The sequence below is a fragment of the Perca flavescens genome, chromosome 8, assembly GCF_004354835.1.
Source record: "Perca flavescens isolate YP-PL-M2 chromosome 8, PFLA_1.0, whole genome shotgun sequence".
NCBI classification, from domain to species: domain Eukaryota; kingdom Metazoa; phylum Chordata; class Actinopteri; order Perciformes; family Percidae; genus Perca; species Perca flavescens.
This window is the reverse complement of record NC_041338.1, coordinates 14,253,861-14,272,150: the sequence shown is the minus strand read 5'-3', so window position 1 is coordinate 14,272,150 and position 18,290 is coordinate 14,253,861. Positions and strand designations below refer to the sequence as shown.

At 41.2% G+C, this 18,290-nt stretch overlaps 2 protein-coding genes across 2 annotated transcripts; both read left to right on the top strand.

Annotated features, from left to right (window-relative positions):
- The first annotated feature begins 1,688 nt into the window (after window positions 1–1,688).
- Window positions 1,689–8,168, top strand: spty2d1 (SPT2 chromatin protein domain containing 1). Its single transcript, XM_028585078.1, has 6 exons — window positions 1,689–2,515; window positions 2,902–3,019; window positions 3,114–4,748; window positions 5,938–6,097; window positions 6,191–6,268; window positions 7,580–8,168. The coding sequence occupies exons 1-6, from the start codon at window positions 2,453–2,455 to the stop codon at window positions 7,671–7,673; spliced, it is 2,148 nt and encodes a 715-aa protein (XP_028440879.1). The 5' UTR covers window positions 1,689–2,452; the 3' UTR covers window positions 7,674–8,168.
- Window positions 8,169–8,436: 268 nt separating this feature from the next.
- On the top strand, window positions 8,437–17,091 carry uevld (UEV and lactate/malate dehyrogenase domains). Its single transcript, XM_028584804.1, has 12 exons — window positions 8,437–8,771; window positions 10,133–10,217; window positions 10,324–10,389; window positions 10,477–10,640; window positions 10,764–10,905; window positions 10,992–11,086; window positions 11,188–11,293; window positions 12,763–12,933; window positions 13,052–13,216; window positions 14,319–14,406; window positions 14,629–14,752; window positions 15,695–17,091. The coding sequence occupies exons 1-12, from the start codon at window positions 8,730–8,732 to the stop codon at window positions 15,857–15,859; spliced, it is 1,413 nt and encodes a 470-aa protein (XP_028440605.1). The 5' UTR covers window positions 8,437–8,729; the 3' UTR covers window positions 15,860–17,091.
- The last annotated feature ends 1,199 nt before the right edge of the window (window positions 17,092–18,290 follow it).

Below are 18,290 nucleotides of genomic sequence, written 5' to 3'. Positions count from 1 at the left end.
CCACTGATCTTGTCTCAGATCAGGCGTTACCAAACGTTTTCCGTAAAATCTGAAAGATAATACATTTCTAAAAATGCCCTTCAATTTGGATTGAGTGGTAGGAGTGCACTGAATTAAATGGAATTGCGAGCCTGTGGTACAGCCTAACATACAATTTTGCTTCTAAATCTGTATTCATAATTGGATATATTTCCTCTTCCCCTCTCTCTCTCTCTCTCTCTCTCTCTCTCTCTCTCTCTCTCTGTGTCTTAGCTGTTTTTTAATTTGCTGCTATATTTTAAATGAATGTGTCTTGATTTTAATCACATTTTACATAAACGTAGACCATGTCTTAATAAAAAATTGGCATGTTAATCCTTTTTGATGGACACCAAAAAGGATTGTTTCTGTGGCTCCAAAACTGGGGGAATGGACCCATGTGTGGAAGAAACTGCCTTGAATTGTAGGAAACAATCAGTGGTGAAAAGTAGCTTCTGCAATTATTCAAATTACTATTACCATTACTTGCTGGCTTTTATCCAAAGCAACTTACAATAATATATCTATATCTATATCTATATCTATATATATATATATATATGTATGTATGTCAGAGGCCGCACGCCTCTGGAGCAACTAGGGGTTAAGTGTCTTGCTCAGGGACACATTGGTCGATATATTGCACTGGGAATCAAACCCAGATCTCCCACACCAAAAGCATGTGTCACATCCACTGCACCATCACCACCACCAAATTCAATAATATACGTATAAGTAGGTTATATATTTTGAAGTAGACTATACTTTACTGGAGTATTTCATGTTTACGCAATTGTAGATTTCAATACATTTCAGTTATTTTAGTTTTTATTCCACTTCATTTATAAAATACTGTTAAGGCACAGCTTGTGAAATATGATACAATATTAATACCTAAACAGGACATAAAGTAGGCTATTTAAAATGATTATCGACCAGCTGCAATAAATTGCTCTATTTGCACATGGGGGCTTTGGTTATGTAAGCTATGGTGTAGGCCTACATAACAATTTCCTGAAAAAGGACATTCTGCATAATCGTTGCGTTTATAGTCAAGTAGTGGCCGGGTTGGATCAGTGGAAGAGCAGGCGCACATATACTGAGAGGTTTATGCCTCGACGCAGAGCCGGGATTCGAATCCGACCAGTGACCATTTCCTGCATGTCTTCCCCCTCTCTCTCCCATTTCTTATCTAGCTGTCCTGTCAAAAATTAAAGGCGGAAAAGCCCAAAAAATAATAATACTTATAGTCAAGTATGATAGACTGTATTTGAAAATGTGTCTGCACCTTACACTCCAAGTTCAATTTTGAATGCTTTAGCCACTTGTAAGTACTACAGAATGGTAGTGCTACGTACTTTTCCTTCAGTAAAAGGTCTAGGCTACAGTAAATACTTCCACCCCTGGAAACCATGTAGCTGTTAACAGTTCTAGCAAACTGTTAGCCTAATTGCCTCAGACTAACCATAGACAGTATATAAGAGACTAACATATAAAATGTTGATTTGATGAAGAAGATCCATAATGGTAGCGACCACAAGAGGTCGACCTATTGTGGTCTAGTGCTAGGCCAAATGCGGAAATGCCAGTCACACAAAAAACCCGGAATACATTTTCTTAACGGAACGGACTAGTGAAACTACAGAAGACATGTGAAGTCACAGCCCTTAGCTAGCTAATTAGTTCCTAATCTGTCAGACAAATATCCTACATTCTCCGATGAACACAAATCTTGCAGAAATTATGTTCTCAATGATTTTGTATCCTCTATCTGCTGTACTGCCAACAATATTAAATTGGTCAGCATCCGAATGAGAAAAGAAATCTGACATACTGGACACTGTAGGAGTTAACTAACTCCAGAAGATGGCAGAAGTGCACCATTTGGGATGCAAGCTGCCGTTAAACCCCAAAGAAGAAGAAGGAGGAGGAGAAGAAAAAAAATCTTCTATCTTTCTCGCTTTTTCTAACGTTACAAACAGCCGGCTTAAACATTATGGCTGAGTTTGTAGTTTTTTTTCTCTCAATAAGCTTTAATCGTACGGATATTTGAATGGATCTGGCCTTAGTTTGGTGTGTTATAGCAGCACAAAAGTTCGTCTTTTCGGGCTTCTTGGTTGGCTAACGTTAGTAAACGTAAGGTTAGCTAACGCTAACTTCGCTAGCGTGTGTTATCGTAAAAGCTGATGAAGTAAAGTAGCGTTCACTGTTTGATATACAGTTTTTCTTCCAACGGACTGTGTTTGGTCAAGTTTTGTCATTATAGCTGTTTAAGTGTCATTTCGTAACGCAAAACCCCGAACCAACTTAACGTTACTTGGTTCGTAAGGTAAACGCTTAACGTTAGCTTTAGCACGGTAGCTTTAGCTAGGACTCCTGGTTGAGTCTCTCTTGCTTCATTTCAAACAGCCAGCGTGCATCACCTGCTGCCAAAATGATGGACTTTGATAATATATTGGACATCGCCTCGCAAAACCAAGGCCTCAGCAGTGTACAGGTAAGTTAAATACTGTCACTTACACTCAATTTACTCAGGCTAAACAGTAAAATGGGCATTTGTGGCCAGTTTTGTGAGCACACAAGTGCCAGCTCATCCGTCAGAGAGGATCAGATAATGACGTTACCGACCCTGCATGCTAGGCAGGCGTCTACAGAGACCTGTGGGCCTGTCTTTTATTTTTATATTATTTAATATTTCCATCAAAAGGGATCCTTAGACCAACATATCTGATATCTTCTCTCCCTATTGACTGAGACATTTAAGTAGACAACAAATAGTGAAGAGATCTGTAAGACATTTAAGTAGACAAGAAATGGTAAAGAGATCTGTGTAACTGCTTCAAATTCACTACTTTTTCATGTATTATGTGTCCCTCCTTTTAGCACAAGAGATACAGTTTACAAACTGGACCCCCCAAAAAGGACCCAAGGTCGAAAGGTGTAAGTTCTTCTGCTGTGCAGGCGCTTTTGAAGAAGCAAAAGATTGATAGCAAAAAGAAAGGTAACTTTAAGTAAATAACAATTTGACAGTCATTACATACTGTACAGAATGCATTATTTATTGATTATTTTGATATGTATCCCCGTTTTATCAGAAATTCTAATGAAGAAACAGAAGGAGGAACTACTAGCAAAGAGGGTTGAGTTGAAGTCGGACCGTAAAGCACGAGCCATGGCTTCCAGAACTAAGGACAATTTCAGAGGCTACAATGGCGTCCCAGTGGTAGAGCTTCCTAAGAAGAGGAGATCGAAACATGAAATGCAGGAAGACAAATCGATGGAGGAAAGATTTAGGAATAACTCAATTGACCCAGAGGATGATGAGGATAATTATGAGTATGAACAGACAGATTCAGAGCCCGAGCAGGAACCAGAACCGCGGAGACCCGGGAAAACCACAGGTTCTTCTGGGAATAGTAGTAGTAGTAGTAGTAGCAACAGCAGCAAATCCTCATCTAAAAAAACCAGTGGGCCACCTAAGCCTGCTCCACCTCCCATGAACTTTGCAGAATTACTCAAATTGGCCGAGAAGAAGCAGTTTGAGCCAGTTGAGGTGAAAGCCAAGCTAGTAAAAAAAGATGAAAGGCTCAGAACAGCTGAAGAGATAAGGGAACTGGAGATGGAGCGCAAGGCTAAGAGACTGGACAGAGATTTAAAGGCAGAGAAAGAGAGAGACAGCAAGTCTCAGTCTAGCTCTAGTTCAATAAAAAAAAACACCTTCGAGAAGGAGCAGAAGAACTGCAAACCGCAAAAGAACTCTTTAGAAAAGCAGAGTCTTCCGAGCGGGTCAGGGAAGAAGTTGCATCCAACGCCAACTAGTGATAAAGGCCAGTCTTCTTCCAAGCCCTCTGTTAGTGACAGAGAAAGAGAGAGACCCAAGATGTCTCACAGCGATAGAGACAGATCCAGGACAAGCTTGTCTAGCTCATCTGGTGCCATGAACAGTAAAGTTCCTTCGAAAGCTGCGTCTTCTCAGGTTTCAGCCAAACAAGGGGGCCTTAAGCCCTCGTCCAGTCACAAATCCAGCACCGCAAGTGACCTTATCCTCAAAAAAGAAAGCTCATCAAGAGCCTCAGGTGTTCCTGGGACCAGGGCTCCTGGAACAGCTGCAACAGGCCAACGATCTCAACATGGTAGCTCCCAACAGACCAGGCCCAGTCAGGGTAGCTCATTGAAGCAGGGACCTATAGTCGGCGGCCACAAGTCGGGAAAGGGAGAACAACTAAGGCCTGGAAATAATTCTGTTGTAAAACCAAGTGGTAATTTGGTGATGAGACCGTCATCGGGCGGCCCTCCTAAGGCCGGGAGCCAACCTCAGTCAAGACCTGGAGGCACGCTCCAAGCTAGAGCGGGTGGTGTACCACAGGCCAGGCCCGGTGGGAGTGGCCTACAGAGTCAGCCTCGAGGTGTGGGACCCCGGCCTCCAGGGATTGGACCTGGTCGGCCTGGTAGTGGAGGACCAGTACCTGGACGACCAACTGGCAGCATGGGATCAGGACCTGGAAAACCCAAGTGCACGGTGGTGTCAGAGACCATTTCATCCAAGAATTTTGGTGGACCCAGACCAGGAGTCCCTCCTCGGCCAGGTGTGCCACAGAGACCGGGTGTGCCACAGAGACCAGGTGTGCCACAGAGACCAGGTGTGCCACAGAGACCAGGTGTGCCACCGAGACCAGGGATGCCACCGAGACCAGGGATGCCACAGAGACCTATGATGAACAGACCACCAGGTAAGAGCCAGAGAGAGTATAATGGTATGATATTACCAACCAACTGGCCTTGTTCATTGTTAACTTTGAGTACACATTTCAGTTGTAGAAACCTCAACTTATGGGGCACATGTCAATATAGTTAAAGTCTGTCCAGAAAAAATATACTAACAAGGATAAAACTGACAACAGTATTATTGCTGACACTAAAATACCATTAAGGTTAATGTAATAAGGATACAAACTAATAAAGACGAAGACAGACTTAGGCATATGTGCCAAATTGGTTCAAATCAAAGCAGTGCAGTAGGTGGGGTAAAAAAAAAAGCCTTTTTGTAAGCCCTTTTCTACTCGCCTATTAAGTGCATGCTCTTCACCAGAGCAACATAAAAGAGAGCATTTAAGTTTGTCTTGCTCAAGCACATTGATAGAACACTGCAACTTTTCTGTTTTAGGGAAATCACTTGATAACTATCAGATCATATCGCCTTCCCTCTACATGCTTTCATAGCAACATATTATGTGGTCACTCAAGCAAAACAAAGAATTCTGAAAGTTTGTTTTATGTGAAATGTAATAACTGCAATAATGTGTGATATTAATAATTTTTACACATGACAAAACAAGAACAAGGTATGGAAATGTCTATTTTCCATATGTATTCACAGCTCATACATAGTGCACTGTACCAATTTTTATTGTATACACAATACGCTGTACATAAACACACTAAGCATTTCATTTCAGCTCATAACACACATAGCCCAGCATCAACACTTTACAGTGAACTTTGTCCGACAATGCATGCAACGCATATTTTGATGTAATATCGTATAATAGAATGTAACAAACAGCCTCTGACAGTTTGCGAACAGCCTGAAACAACACAATCAGTGTTACGGGGCAAAGGGTTTGTTTGTCAGACTGAATGAAGTGCGTCAGCAACACTCCGCCACCTTTGTCGTTATTCCTGGGTCAGAGAGCAGCTATCTTTCCAAAACAGATAAACAAAACATACTTTCAATGTCATCAGCCATGTAACATGAAATTGAGTTTTGTAAACTCAATAATTCTCAAAACCCTAGCTTGCTAGTTTTAACATTTCTTACATCCCCGAGCAAGACCAAATGTCCGCTTTTATGTAGTACATTTTGTATTCATGTCTAGTCAATACCCATTCTGAAAATTAATTTCTGTATTTATTACCCAGGTACAATGTTGGGGCCTATCACCTCTGCGTACAAGAGGAAATACGAGGATGAGGAAGATGAGTATGACCCAGAAATGGACGATTTTATTGACGATGGAGATGACGGGCAAGATGACATTTCCAGGCACATTAAGGAAATCTTCGGCTACGATCGTAACAAGTAAGCGGTGTCCTCAAATATTCAGGTTACGAGTCATTTTACTGTATTGTGAATTCTATATGTGAAGACCTTATTTGCTTTTAACCTCCTTAGATACAAGGATGAAAGTGACTATGCGCTTAAATTCATGGAGAGCAGCTGGAAAGATTTGCAAAAAGAGGAGGCCAGGAGGTAAGTCGAAAATAAACCTCACAGCCCTTAACCAATGGGTGTCACGATTGGATTTTAAATTGAAAGTTGTTTGAAATGAGCTTTTTGATTTCAACTATCACGTCCGCAGAAATAAACAACAGACACAGCGTAGCTTACTGGCTGGTAGCATGCAGCTAAACACACAGGGTAACGTTAGCTTATCGCGAGCCTGCAGCTTGCCTTTTCATACACCATGGCCGCAGTGCGAGATAACGGAGAAACAGCAGAACAAGGATATCCTCCTGAAGTCACCGGTGTGGCAATATTTTGCCTTCCCCGTAAGTGAGTTATGGAAACAAACAACGTAGGTAAAGCATGTGGGGTCATACGGACTCCATTGTGCATTCATGTGCATCTTGGTAAACTAATGGTGCATTCAATTGCACTTTATTTTGAGAAACTCGCAACGAAGGTAAAACATGGACTCCATGGTGCAATCATGTGCATCTTGTTAAAGGTCCCATGACATGGTGCTCTTTGGATGCTTTTTATATAGACCTTAGTGGTCCCCTAATACTGTATCTGAAGTCTCTTTCCAAAAATTCAACCTTGGTGCTGAATTACAGCCACTAGAGCCAGTCCCACAATGAGCTTTCCTTAGTATGTGCCATTTCTGTGTCTGTAGCTATTGAGGAGGAGAGAGGGGGGGGGCAAGGGGGAGGGTGGGGGTGTGGCCTTGACCAACTGCCACTTTGCTCATTTGAAAGCCATGATGTCTCTCTCTCATGGGTGGGCCAAATTCTCTGGGCGGGCAAAGCAGAGAAAGGGGAGGTAACCTTGCTCCTTATGACCTCATTAGGAGCAAGGTCCAGATCGGCCCATCTGAGCTTTCATTTTCTCAAAGGCAGAGCAGGATACCCAGGGCTCGGTTTACACCTATCGCCATTTCTAGCCACTGGGGGACCATAGGCAGGCTGGGGGAACTCATATTAATGCTAAAAAACCTCATAAAGTGACATTTTCATGCCATAGGACCTTTTAAAGTAATAGTGCATTCATTAGCACTTAGTTCATTTTGAGAAACTCAAACGGTTGTTGTAAAGTACCCTTATGCCATCTAGTGGCACTTATTGTGGCATTGCAGTCACTGCTGAAAATAAAATGTTTAAATCGAAGACAAAAAATCAAATTGTGACCTTAAAATCAAAAGTCAAATCGAAGCGTGGATTTGGAGAATTGTGACAGCCCTATTAACTATACATATGCACTTTGTGTACAGAGACCTGTAAAATGTATCCCCCTTTTTGTGTAACATTATTTGTTTTGTATCCCTGTGCTTTGCTACTTTAGCCTGCGAATGGCTGTACAGGAAGATCTGGAGGAGGAGAAAAGAGAGCAAGAAGAGCTGAAAAAGCAAGATGTCAAGAGGAAAAGAAAGAACTGAAGCCCCTTTGTTGTTGAGATGGGGGGAAAAAAACAAAAAAAACAGTGTCCTGTAATGCGGGACGGGGTCTGCCATGAAGCCCAGTGACCACCTCGGTTGCCTCTGTTGCTTTCTCTCTGCATCTCTCCTTATGTTGGGACAAAAACTGAGTGGAGTGACACATGACAGAGGGAAAGAGAATAATGTTAGTCGAAGACCACCTGAAAAAAAACAATATGCACAAATCATTCTGGCATTATTTATTTGCAAGGTTTTCTTAAAAAGGAACTGAGTTGAGAAGAGGACTATATGTATGGAGGAGTGTGTTTTTTTTTTTTTTTTTAATGGCAAGTGTTGATAAAATGCTTTTTCAGCAGACATTGTTGCATATTTCTCTATACAAATTTTGATTGCAAAGTCAATTGAATATGCAGAAACCATTACCACTTGATGTGTTGTGTTTCTCTTTAAAGGGAGTTGGAGAGAAAATATTGCTTAAAGGCTTTTATTTGTTTAGTTTTATGTCAATGTTTTCTCAGAGTATGACAATCTTAGTAATATATATATTATATTTTGTGTGTGTGTGTGTGTATATATATATATATATATATATATATACACACACACATATATATATATATATATATATATATATATATATATATATACACACACACACACACACACACAAAACTTGGGTGCTACTACAAATCTTACTTGTAGAAAATGGTATGAATTTTTTTTTTTTTGCTTAAAGCAATGGAATATGAAATATTGTCTTGCCATAAATTGTGCAGAACATTTTTTCAAAAAAGCTATGTTGTGAAAGGACTGTTGATGTTTGTAGCATTAGACTGTGCGCAACAGCGTTAACGTTAACATCAGGTATGTTGGGGCAGAGAACTTTTAGAAAGGAAATTGTGCGTGTGCCTTTCTCCCCCCTTGACTTGCCGTACATGACTTACCAAGTGGGCGGGCCCTGTCGTGTCGCACTCTTGAAAGTTTGCGGAAGTTTATTCAGCCGTCAAGAGGGTTAAAATCAAAAAGAGTAGTGCTTTTTATTGTTGTACTTAATAGATGGACCTCCGTTCAGAGAACATTCAGCGGATCCTCTCCAAGGTTAGTTAATTCACGAGCTGAACAGCTTTGAAAAGGGTTGAAATAAATTCAAACTGTTTACGTATCAGTGCCGGCTAGCACAGCAGGCTAACGTCAACCCTCCTGTTCTCGGGTCAAATTTGACCCGTTTTCAAAGTTTCTGTGTCAGAAACATGGCTTTCTTTTCAACCAAATTTCATAAAAATAACATAGATGGTTCCATACGCTAATTGACGATCGCTACTTGTATTGTCTACCCGGGAGAAAAATCTGTGATCATCCATAAACGTATGTTTCTCTGACCTTAACTATTAGTCAAGATAATTCCTAATTGCTGCTTATTTTTCTCAATAATTAGGCGTAATTTCATGTAAATTATTTATTCACCATCAGTCCCATAAAGAAGTGTAAAACTAGTGGTAATAAGTTACGAAGTTGGCCAAAAAGATGTAACACAGAATTGGGTGATCATTTTTAGGCTACTTTATGCTTTATAAACAGGCCAACCAAACCCTACGAGGGTTAATACGTATGGAGCCTTCACCAACTGGCTGAACCAGCTCTGTTGTTAGCTAGATGTGCTGGAGGAGAAACAGGAATATAACACAAGGCGAGGACTAACTGCTAGATAGCAGTTTTTCAAAACCAACCCATTGCTGCCCATGATGGGAAGCAGCATCAAAACTTAATACAATCATGAATAATTTATTGAACCCCGCAAAAGTGTGGTTTGTAGTCTATAACATTACTGAGCCTTGATTGATTGACGAATCTTCATTTTGATAATTAAGTCAAATAAAAAAAAAAAAAAAAAATTAATCAATGTCAGAAGGAAATTAGAACTGTTTAAAAATGGGTGGGGTTAATCTGTAGGTTTTTCCATCTCCCTTAAGGTATTCCGAGTAGCAAAATTGCAAATGTTACTGTCCAGACACGTATACATAGGGCTGGACGGTATGGAGAAAATCAAATATCACCATATTTTTGACCAAATACCTCGATATCGATACCGCAACGATATTGTAGTGTTGACTATTGGTGCTTTCAAAACACATTTACACAATGAGATTTTTGATAAATAATCATCAGTAATGTGGATATAATGACTAAGTTGGTAAAGGCAAATAATACAACAGTTACAACAGTCTGGTAAGTTCAGAAAATGACATCACTCTACTGTAATGCAGCCTTTAAAAACAGGAAAAGACAACACTTACGATATCCAAAATCTAAGACGATATCTAGTCTCCTATGATTTCGATATAATATCGATATATTGCCCAGCTCTACATACATGTATACATCCATTCATATACTGTGTATATATACACCTTCATCTCAGCAACCACAAACAACTCTGTCTTTTTACCCCCGGATGTTAGTACAAATTCCATGATGTTGCTGTTGAGGAGCTGCAGAAGATCCATCGAGGCTACCCTGGGATACAACCATTCACAGGCACATACAGTGAGTTTGTCTTGGGGAGTCAAACTTCATTCATCTTTTGTAGATCTCTACATGCATCCCATCCGTTTATCGCGGATATACCGACAGCTCATGTTGTCTATTTCAGCATTTAGTGACGGCACCCAAAAAGATCTCCTGAAATTAATTGGTAACATCCCTGTCAAGTACGAAGGTAAGGCTGACCTAACACCGTCTATCAGTCTGGGAGAAAGGGATTTATCGTGTCAGTGGGAACTAATGCCAGCGTCTCCGTCTTAAGGCCGCTCCTACAACTTCCCCATCCAGCTGTGGCTGATGGACTCGTTCCCCTTCACTCCTCCTATATGCCTCCTGAGACCAACCCCGGACATGGTCATCCGAGAGGGCAAGCATGTTGATGGAGGAGGACGGATCCACCTGCCGGGGCTGCACAACTGGGATTATGTAAGATGTTCTACTTTCTGCATGAACTTTAAAATTGCATTGAAGAGGCTCTCGAGGTGTTCTCATCAGTCTTGCTGCTGTGGTGTTGTTGTTGTTGTTGTTGTTGTTGTTGCTCTGTAACAGCCCAAGTCCTCCGTGGTCGGTCTTCTGACTGAGATGATTGCCAAGTTTGAGGAGGATCCTCCGCTGTCCGCAAAGACCACAGCAGACAATAAAGACCCCCATGAGCTCCTGGCTTTTGTTTCCAATCTACAGATCAATGATGGTGCTTAATTTGATATGCAGCTTCGCTGTTCAATAATCATATGGCTGTGTGTTATTGTTAGCTTTAACTCCATTTGTCCATTCCAGGTGGAAGCAGACATCGCGATCAATCCATTAACAAAGTCTCAGTTATCGGGGGAGGAGATTTAGGAATGGCTTCAGTGATGAGCATTCTGTCGAAGGTTGGCCTTTTACACCATATGTCCACTTGAATTAAAAATGTCACAAAAAGTCTCATATTCTGACGCTGACGGTGCAAATTTCTGTTCTGATTTTCATACAGTGTAAAGTGGACAAACTCGTGTTCATTGACGTCGCTGAGAGTTCCACCAAGGGCGGCAGTACAGATCTAGAGATTTTCGGTCTGCCCAAGGTTGAGGTATCCAGAGGTATGTCACTTTGTGCGCCGTCACACCGTAATGTTAGAAGTGCCTCTCGGCTGAGTCATCGCTGACGTCGAGATTGTTTGGAAAGGTAGCACACTGGCATTGTGCTTAGGGAGGCTTCTCCTTGATGACTCGCCTCCGTGGCAGCAAGCAGTCACGGAATTCCAACCAGCTGCAGTTCTGTAGCAGACCCGGAACTTTGAGCTGTCAGAGGCCATAACAGAACACAATGCATCCATTGGGGATTAATGGAGCCTTAACACAGTGTCTGTGGCTAGAAACAACTCTCTGAGTGTTTGGCTGTTCCTCTACAACAGGGATCTTCAACAGGGGGTCCGGGACCCCTAGGGGGTCCTTGGAGTTACTGCAGGGGGTGGCCACCAAATTATTGTTAATTATTGATGTTTTTTTTTTTTTAAATGAAAACGTCTTAATGTGAATCCAACATAGGGGCCACCAAATTATTGTTTGATCATTTTTTTTCTTCTTTTTTTCAAAAATGTCTAAAAATATACATCAACATGAATCCAACATGTTATAGTGTGTTCCATTTACCTCGGAACTCAGAAGCCAAAGCTGGGAATGACGTCACAGCCGAGTTGAATGCGTTCGTTCCATTTACAAGTCGGATTTTCACTGTTTTCATTAGCTCTAGCCAGGTTAGCCATTGTTAGCAAAGCCAGTTAATAACAACTCATTACGCTGTTTTTGTGCATACAAACAGCGTGACAACATTGCCCACAGGGCAGTGGTGGCCTAAAGGTTAGAGAAGCAAGCTTGTGACCGGGAGGTTGTTGGTTCAATCCCCAGACCGACAGGATAAAATCTGGGTGGGGAAAGTGAAAGAACAGCACTTGTCCCTCTCTTATTACCACCACTGAGGTGCCCTTGAGCAAGGCCCTTAACCCCAACCGCTCCAGTGGAGCTGCTCAGTGGCCAGCAGATGGTAGTGGGCAGCTTCCAGGTATGAATGTGGAACTGTGTGAATGTGATCAGGGCATTCCTGCAAAAGAGAGGCTGCCTCTCAGTGAACTTCCCCTGAACAAATAAAGGTTAAATAAAAAAAAAAGATTAGCATATAAATCAGGTTATTAGTGTAAAAAAACAACCATTATTGGTATGCCTAATGGCCAAGGTAGTCACTAAGGGAGCCCTCCACAGATGCCACATGTATGTTCAACATTCAATCATGATTTATAAAATCATGCCAACAATTATTATTTTAATAGCTTAGTATTCTGTTCACTAAAAAGGTACGGATAAAGGCCTTAGGCTGCCCTACACGTTATTGTAGGCCCAGTTTAATACACAACTTAAGTTTGTACAATACTGTATATGTTGTAGGGGGTCCCTGTTCCCTCCCTCTCTCTCTCTTTTAGTTAAGGGGTCCTTGGCTTGAAAAAAACATTGAAGTACAAGGTTTGCTGTTAGACATGTGTAGGAGTTAACGACTGATAATCCTCCTTTGTTAGATTTGTCAGCCTCTGCAGGCTCCACGGTTGTCGTGGTGACCGCGAATGCATGGAGCAGTGAGCAGACGTACCTGAGCGTGGTTCAGACTAATGTGGACTTGTACAGAGGAATCATCCCAAATCTGGCACGTCTCAGCCCCAACGCAGTAATGCTCATCGCTTCACAACCAGGTTGGTGTTGGAGAAAAAGACGCTCCCTCCAAAGAAGGGGCTCATTTCCTTCTTTTTTTTTTTTTTTTTTTTTTTTTTTTTTTTTTTTTTTTTTTTTTTTTTTTTGCCCAAATGCCAGTGGACATCATGAGCCATGTTGCCTGGAGGCAGAGTTGCTTGCCTCCAACACGGGTGATCGGAGCAGGGTGTAATCTGGACTCTGCGCGACTCAGTCACATCCTGGATATTAACTTGAACACTCACAGACCAGCCTGGGTCATAGGAGAACTCTCAGACAACAAAGGTGAGCGCGAAAGGATCAGTTTAATCAGAGGCGATTCTAGGATCCCACCTTTTAAAGGTCCCATGACATGGTGCTCTTTTGGAAGCTTTTATATAGACCTTAGTGGTCCCCTAATACTGTATCTGAAGTCTCTTTCCCGAAATTCAGCCTTGGTGCAGAATTACAGCCATTAGAGCCAGTCCAACCATGAGCTTTCCTTAGTATGTGCCATTTCTGTGTCTGTAGCTATTGAGGAGGAGAGAGGGGGGGGGGCAAGGTGGAGGGTGGGGGTGTAGCCTTGACCAACTGCAACTTTGCTCGTTTGAAAGCCATGATGTCTCTCTCTCATGGGTGGGCCAAATTCTCTGGGCGGGCAAAGCAGAGAAAGGGGAGGTAACCTTGCTCCTTATGACCTCATAAGGAGGAGATTTCAGATCGGCCCATCTGAGCTTTCATTTTCTTAAAGGCAGAGCAGGATACCCAGGGCTCGGTTTACACCTATCACCATTTCTAGCCACTGGGGGACCATAGGCAGGCTGGGGGAACTCATATTAATGTTAAAAAACCTCATAAAGTGACATTTTCATGCCATGGGACCTTTTAAGGGGGCTTAGCCCCATATGAGAATGTGACAGGGATACAGTGCCTTGCAAAAGTGTTAACCGCCCCCTGCTATATCAGTCATTTCACTGGATAACAATACATTATTACAACTATATAAGATAAATGCAAAAATATTGAACATATGAAAAAACAAAAAGTCCCTTTATGGACTACCAGAATCAAATGAAAGATAAGTTTAGCAAACTCTAACTTGAAGCACTGAAATTTATTATATAATAATTTGTTTTTTTTTTATAATTATAATTTTTAGGGGGGCTGAGATGAAATAAAAAGGGCCTAAAATCGCCACTGAGTTTACTAGTTGCATGCATTGTCATTACACAAAATCCTCTTCATTTGTTGTTTGTCACTTGCCTTTTTATTTGTCGTTTTGTTAGTACCAGCAATGCTGGCCTACCTGCTAACCTCATATGTTCTTTCCATTCTTGAGGAGTCTTTGTGAAGGCCCTTTCAGCGAATGACGCACGTGATTCAGCTCGTCTGTGTTTTTGTCTTGCAGTTGCTGTGATGAGTAACACCGGGCTGAGCTCCAACGCGCAGCACGAGATCGCAGCAGGATCCAGTGCAGCGAAACCGTTGTTAGACAGGTACCGGCACAAATTAATGCTGTATGTGTGAAGGATTTACAATTTGTAGATGAGTCAACTGGAAGTGTTAGAGATGTAGAGCAATTAGATTAGGGTCAGAAATAGTAACAACACAGGTACCGCTCCTTGATCATGCTTGACCAAATTATGCTTTTTTTTTTTTTTTTTTTTTTTATTCAAATTTCAAAACCTACAAAGTACAATTTCTTTCTGTGCTTGTAGAGCGTTTGAGATGATGAAGAATAGAGGCCAGCGGTCGTGGTCTGTGGGTCTGTCCATCGCTGACATCACAAACAGCGTCCTGACCGATAAGATGAAGACCCACTCTGTCTCCACGCTGGCTCAGGTAGAACCACCGAGTAGCAAAACGACAGCGTCGCTCTCGCCGTCGGCCTCGCCGTCATCAGGTGTTATGTGTTTCCCTGAGCGTATGAAGTCAGTCGCCTCGGTGCTCGACACTGAGGCGAAGTTATCTCATCCACAGTCGTAAGGGTGTCGGTGAAATCATCAAACTTTAATAGTGAGGTGTTAAAGTGCTCATATTATGCTTTTTGGCTTTTTCCCTTTCCTTTTTTATTGTGTCATATACCTTCTTTTTTTTTTTGTGCATGTTATAGGTTTACAAAGTGAAAAAGCCCAAAGTCCACCCCCAAAAGGCTCACCTACTGCTCCAAACAGCTCTATTGTAGTCCAGCCTTTACGTCCGTGACGAACGCTTGTCACTTTGTAACACACGTTATAATGCTCGCCTAGCTGCTAGCGTGGCACGCCCTCATACTCTGCTTCTGACTGGCTAGTAGTCCTTACCTAGGTAGTGCACATGTGTGACTCCCAACAAAGATGGAACAGAAGTGAGATGCCTCACTCTGTAGCTAAAACAGAGAGCTCAACACACAGGGTGAAAAGCGGAGCTGCAGCAATGTGCAGCACAACAAAAATATGGTGTTTTCGGGGCGGCCTCTAGCTCACCTGGTAAGAGGGTTCACCCCATGTTGGTCGAGTCCTGCAGTGGTGCGGGTTCGAGTCCGACCCGCTGCCCTTTGCTGCGGGTCATCCCCCATCTCCCTCCCCCTTTCCAGTCTATCCACTGTCAATTAAATATATGGTGTTTTATGAAAATTAAACCATGTAAACCTATTCTGGTACAACCTCTAAATACAATTATGAACCTGAAAATGAGCATAATATGAGACGACACCAGTAAAGCAACTGAAAGTTTGTTTTAAAGGAGGTTTTCATTGCAATTTGATTGTAGAAGATGTTCATCTACATTCTCTGTTTGCTTTAGGGCTGGGGTGGCATAGGTGCAGAGGTGTTCCTCAGCTTGCCGTGCATCATAGGATCAAACGGTTCCACGCGCTTGGCTGGAGTGTCCCTGGGACAGGAAGAAGACTCTAAACTAAGGGAAAGCGTCACTTCCCTTTCTAACCTTGTGAGTCAGCTTACCATATGACTTATGTATGATTGCAGTCCCAGTTTTGGTTAAACTTGACTGCTGCTAACTGGCGGGGGGCAGTTCTCCAGTCAACACACCCTCAGCAGGTGGACGGTCCCTGTGCTGCAGTTGAAATGCATGTTCAGTCATGGAAAGAATTGGTGTCTTTAAATATGTATAGTTTATTCACAAGATTTGTTTCTATATTCTCGTTGGATACTGTGTATTACATGTGGGTGGAAGGAATCTGAAATATCAATGTACAGATTGCATTTAGTATTTAAATTGACCAGGACTGAGCGGGTTGCTCATTGTGTCTCATACAGAATTTGGAACATGAACATTTGGTACATGAAAGCATGGTTAAGTTTTTTTGGAAAAAGCATCTTAAGAATAGTGATACTTGTAGTTTTGAACAACCATATTTCTGTCAGTAAATACAATTTGGTCTTGACTACTTTTTACCAAAGATGATGTAATTATCCATATTTTTGTACCAACCCATTCCTTACATAATGCCTTTTGAAAAACAATCAAGGTGTTGGCCCGATAATGTGTGGGGCAGCATTTATATTATATTCACTACAGTTGCTGTTGGTGCTGACTTAATAGAAGGGGCTCATTGATGAAGTACAGCTTGTGTATTTAATGGCCTTATTTGAGATTTCATTTTCTTTATATTTAAATAACCTTTTCTCTTACTCTTTTACTTTGTGTTGAATACTTTGCCTAAAATATGTACAGTAAGACTAGACAATTTTGTGGGTCTGCAATAAATATCTGGAACCAGATGTGGATTGTCTCTGTGGGAAAGAGAGGACAATGGACGACTAAGGTTTATCTCTTTATAAAACTCAAATAACTAGTTGCATAAATGTACAAAGTTCATGAACAAACCGTAAAAACATCTGTTAACATCACTTCCTAAGATGAAAATTATTTATTATCAGTAACCTGGAACTCCGTTAGAAATCAACTGGAAAAACTTAAAAGAATTGCAAAACCTCTTGGTAATGACAAAGGGCAGCGCAAACAACAAAGCTGATGTTCAGACATGGTATATAATGTCATATATAACTGCATGAAACAATATAAACACGTTTGACTATTAGGTCCTAGTACAGTATGTTATGGCTCGACTTCCATTTCTCTAGCACTTTTGCTCTGAGCAATTCAAATAAATGTACACCAGTCTCTGCAATGGCTCTAAAATATAGCTGTGCATATGAATAAATTCAGCTTTGCTTCTTTCCCTGGTCCCTGGCAGTATAGAACAGTGCAACATGTGTCTGTATTGTATCTAGCTTACAATGTGAACATTCATAAACAGGCATCATAGGTAGTATGTATGTCATGGTCAGGACTAGTCTTCCCCAAAGTTTTTTTGTCACCTGACGTGCTTAAATGCAAGGACTTTACCTCTGCTGTCCACTAGATGGAGCTACTCTTTATAAACATTGTGACAAGGATTTTTACTGTAAGTCTGTCTGTGCTAATAATATGTTGCATTCATTAAACCCTCCTGTTAAGTCTTATATTTCCAACTTATTTAGCCTTGATAAATGCATGTTTATACACATGGAACACTACATTATTGCTGTGAAATCAAGTGTCAGAAAAAAACACTGAAACGGTCAGTGTAACGCTTATCAGTTCAATTTTCTAAGCACAGACATTTGGAAAAACAGAAAAATGGGTTCAAATATCAAATTTTTCATTTTTTTTCTACTTTTTCACTTGTTTTTTCAATTTTATGTTTTTTATTCAGGAGAATCAGAAATTGAGAAAATTACAAAATTGCATCTGAGCTCCAATTACTCAATACCGCAATGGTATTCTCTTCCTCTACTTTGCGGAATATGCAGGTCATTAACTGCATATGGACCAAAAAAAAACCAAAACTGATAGACTTTGGGGTCAGAGGTGCTTGCAACTGATGGTTTCAAGTGGGGGGAAGGGGCGTAGCTAGCAGTATTGAACAATTGTAGCCCAGGCGCAATTTTCTAATTTTCAAAATTTCTGATCCTCTGAATAAAAACAGAAAATCGTTTAAAGATCCAATTATTTAATTTGTCAAGGCGGAAAAAAATGAAAAATTGGATATTTGAACCCATTTTTCTGTTTTTCCAAATGTCCGTTTGTGCTTAGAAAATTGAACTGATAAGCGTTACACTGACCTGAAACCATTGCTTTGAGATTGATAATCCTACCGCGTCTATTTAAAACAAAACAAAAAACAGTAGAGTACCCACTGCAGCCTGCCTGGGGGGGGACCTGACTGGGCTTTATGTGAATAAAACTAGCTTCCGTGTTTACACCAGTGACATATTGCACCACGTCTTTCCTGTTGCGGGTGGTCACAACTTTAGCAATTCTTTTAAAAGTTTGCATTCAAACTGCTTTGGTGCAACCTGGTTTAGTGGTCCTTTGTTATAAAATATTGACCTTG

Bases quoted from the DNA above. Each gene is read 5' to 3' on its own strand.
- spty2d1 (XM_028585078.1), top strand. From the start codon at position 2,453: ATGATGGACTTTGATAATATATTGGACATCGCCTCGCAAAACCAAGGC. The intron at 4,749-5,937 runs GTAAGAGCCAGA...TTTATTACCCAG, and splicing joins TATGATGAACAGACCACCAG to GTACAATGTTGGGGCCTATC. The intron at 6,269-7,579 runs GTAAGTCGAAAA...TTGCTACTTTAG, and splicing joins CAAAAAGAGGAGGCCAGGAG to CCTGCGAATGGCTGTACAGG.
- uevld (XM_028584804.1), top strand. From the start codon at position 8,730: ATGGACCTCCGTTCAGAGAACATTCAGCGGATCCTCTCCAAG. The intron at 10,641-10,763 runs GTAAGATGTTCT...GCTCTGTAACAG, and splicing joins GGCTGCACAACTGGGATTAT to CCCAAGTCCTCCGTGGTCGG. The intron at 14,407-14,628 runs GTACCGGCACAA...CTGTGCTTGTAG, and splicing joins GCGAAACCGTTGTTAGACAG to AGCGTTTGAGATGATGAAGA.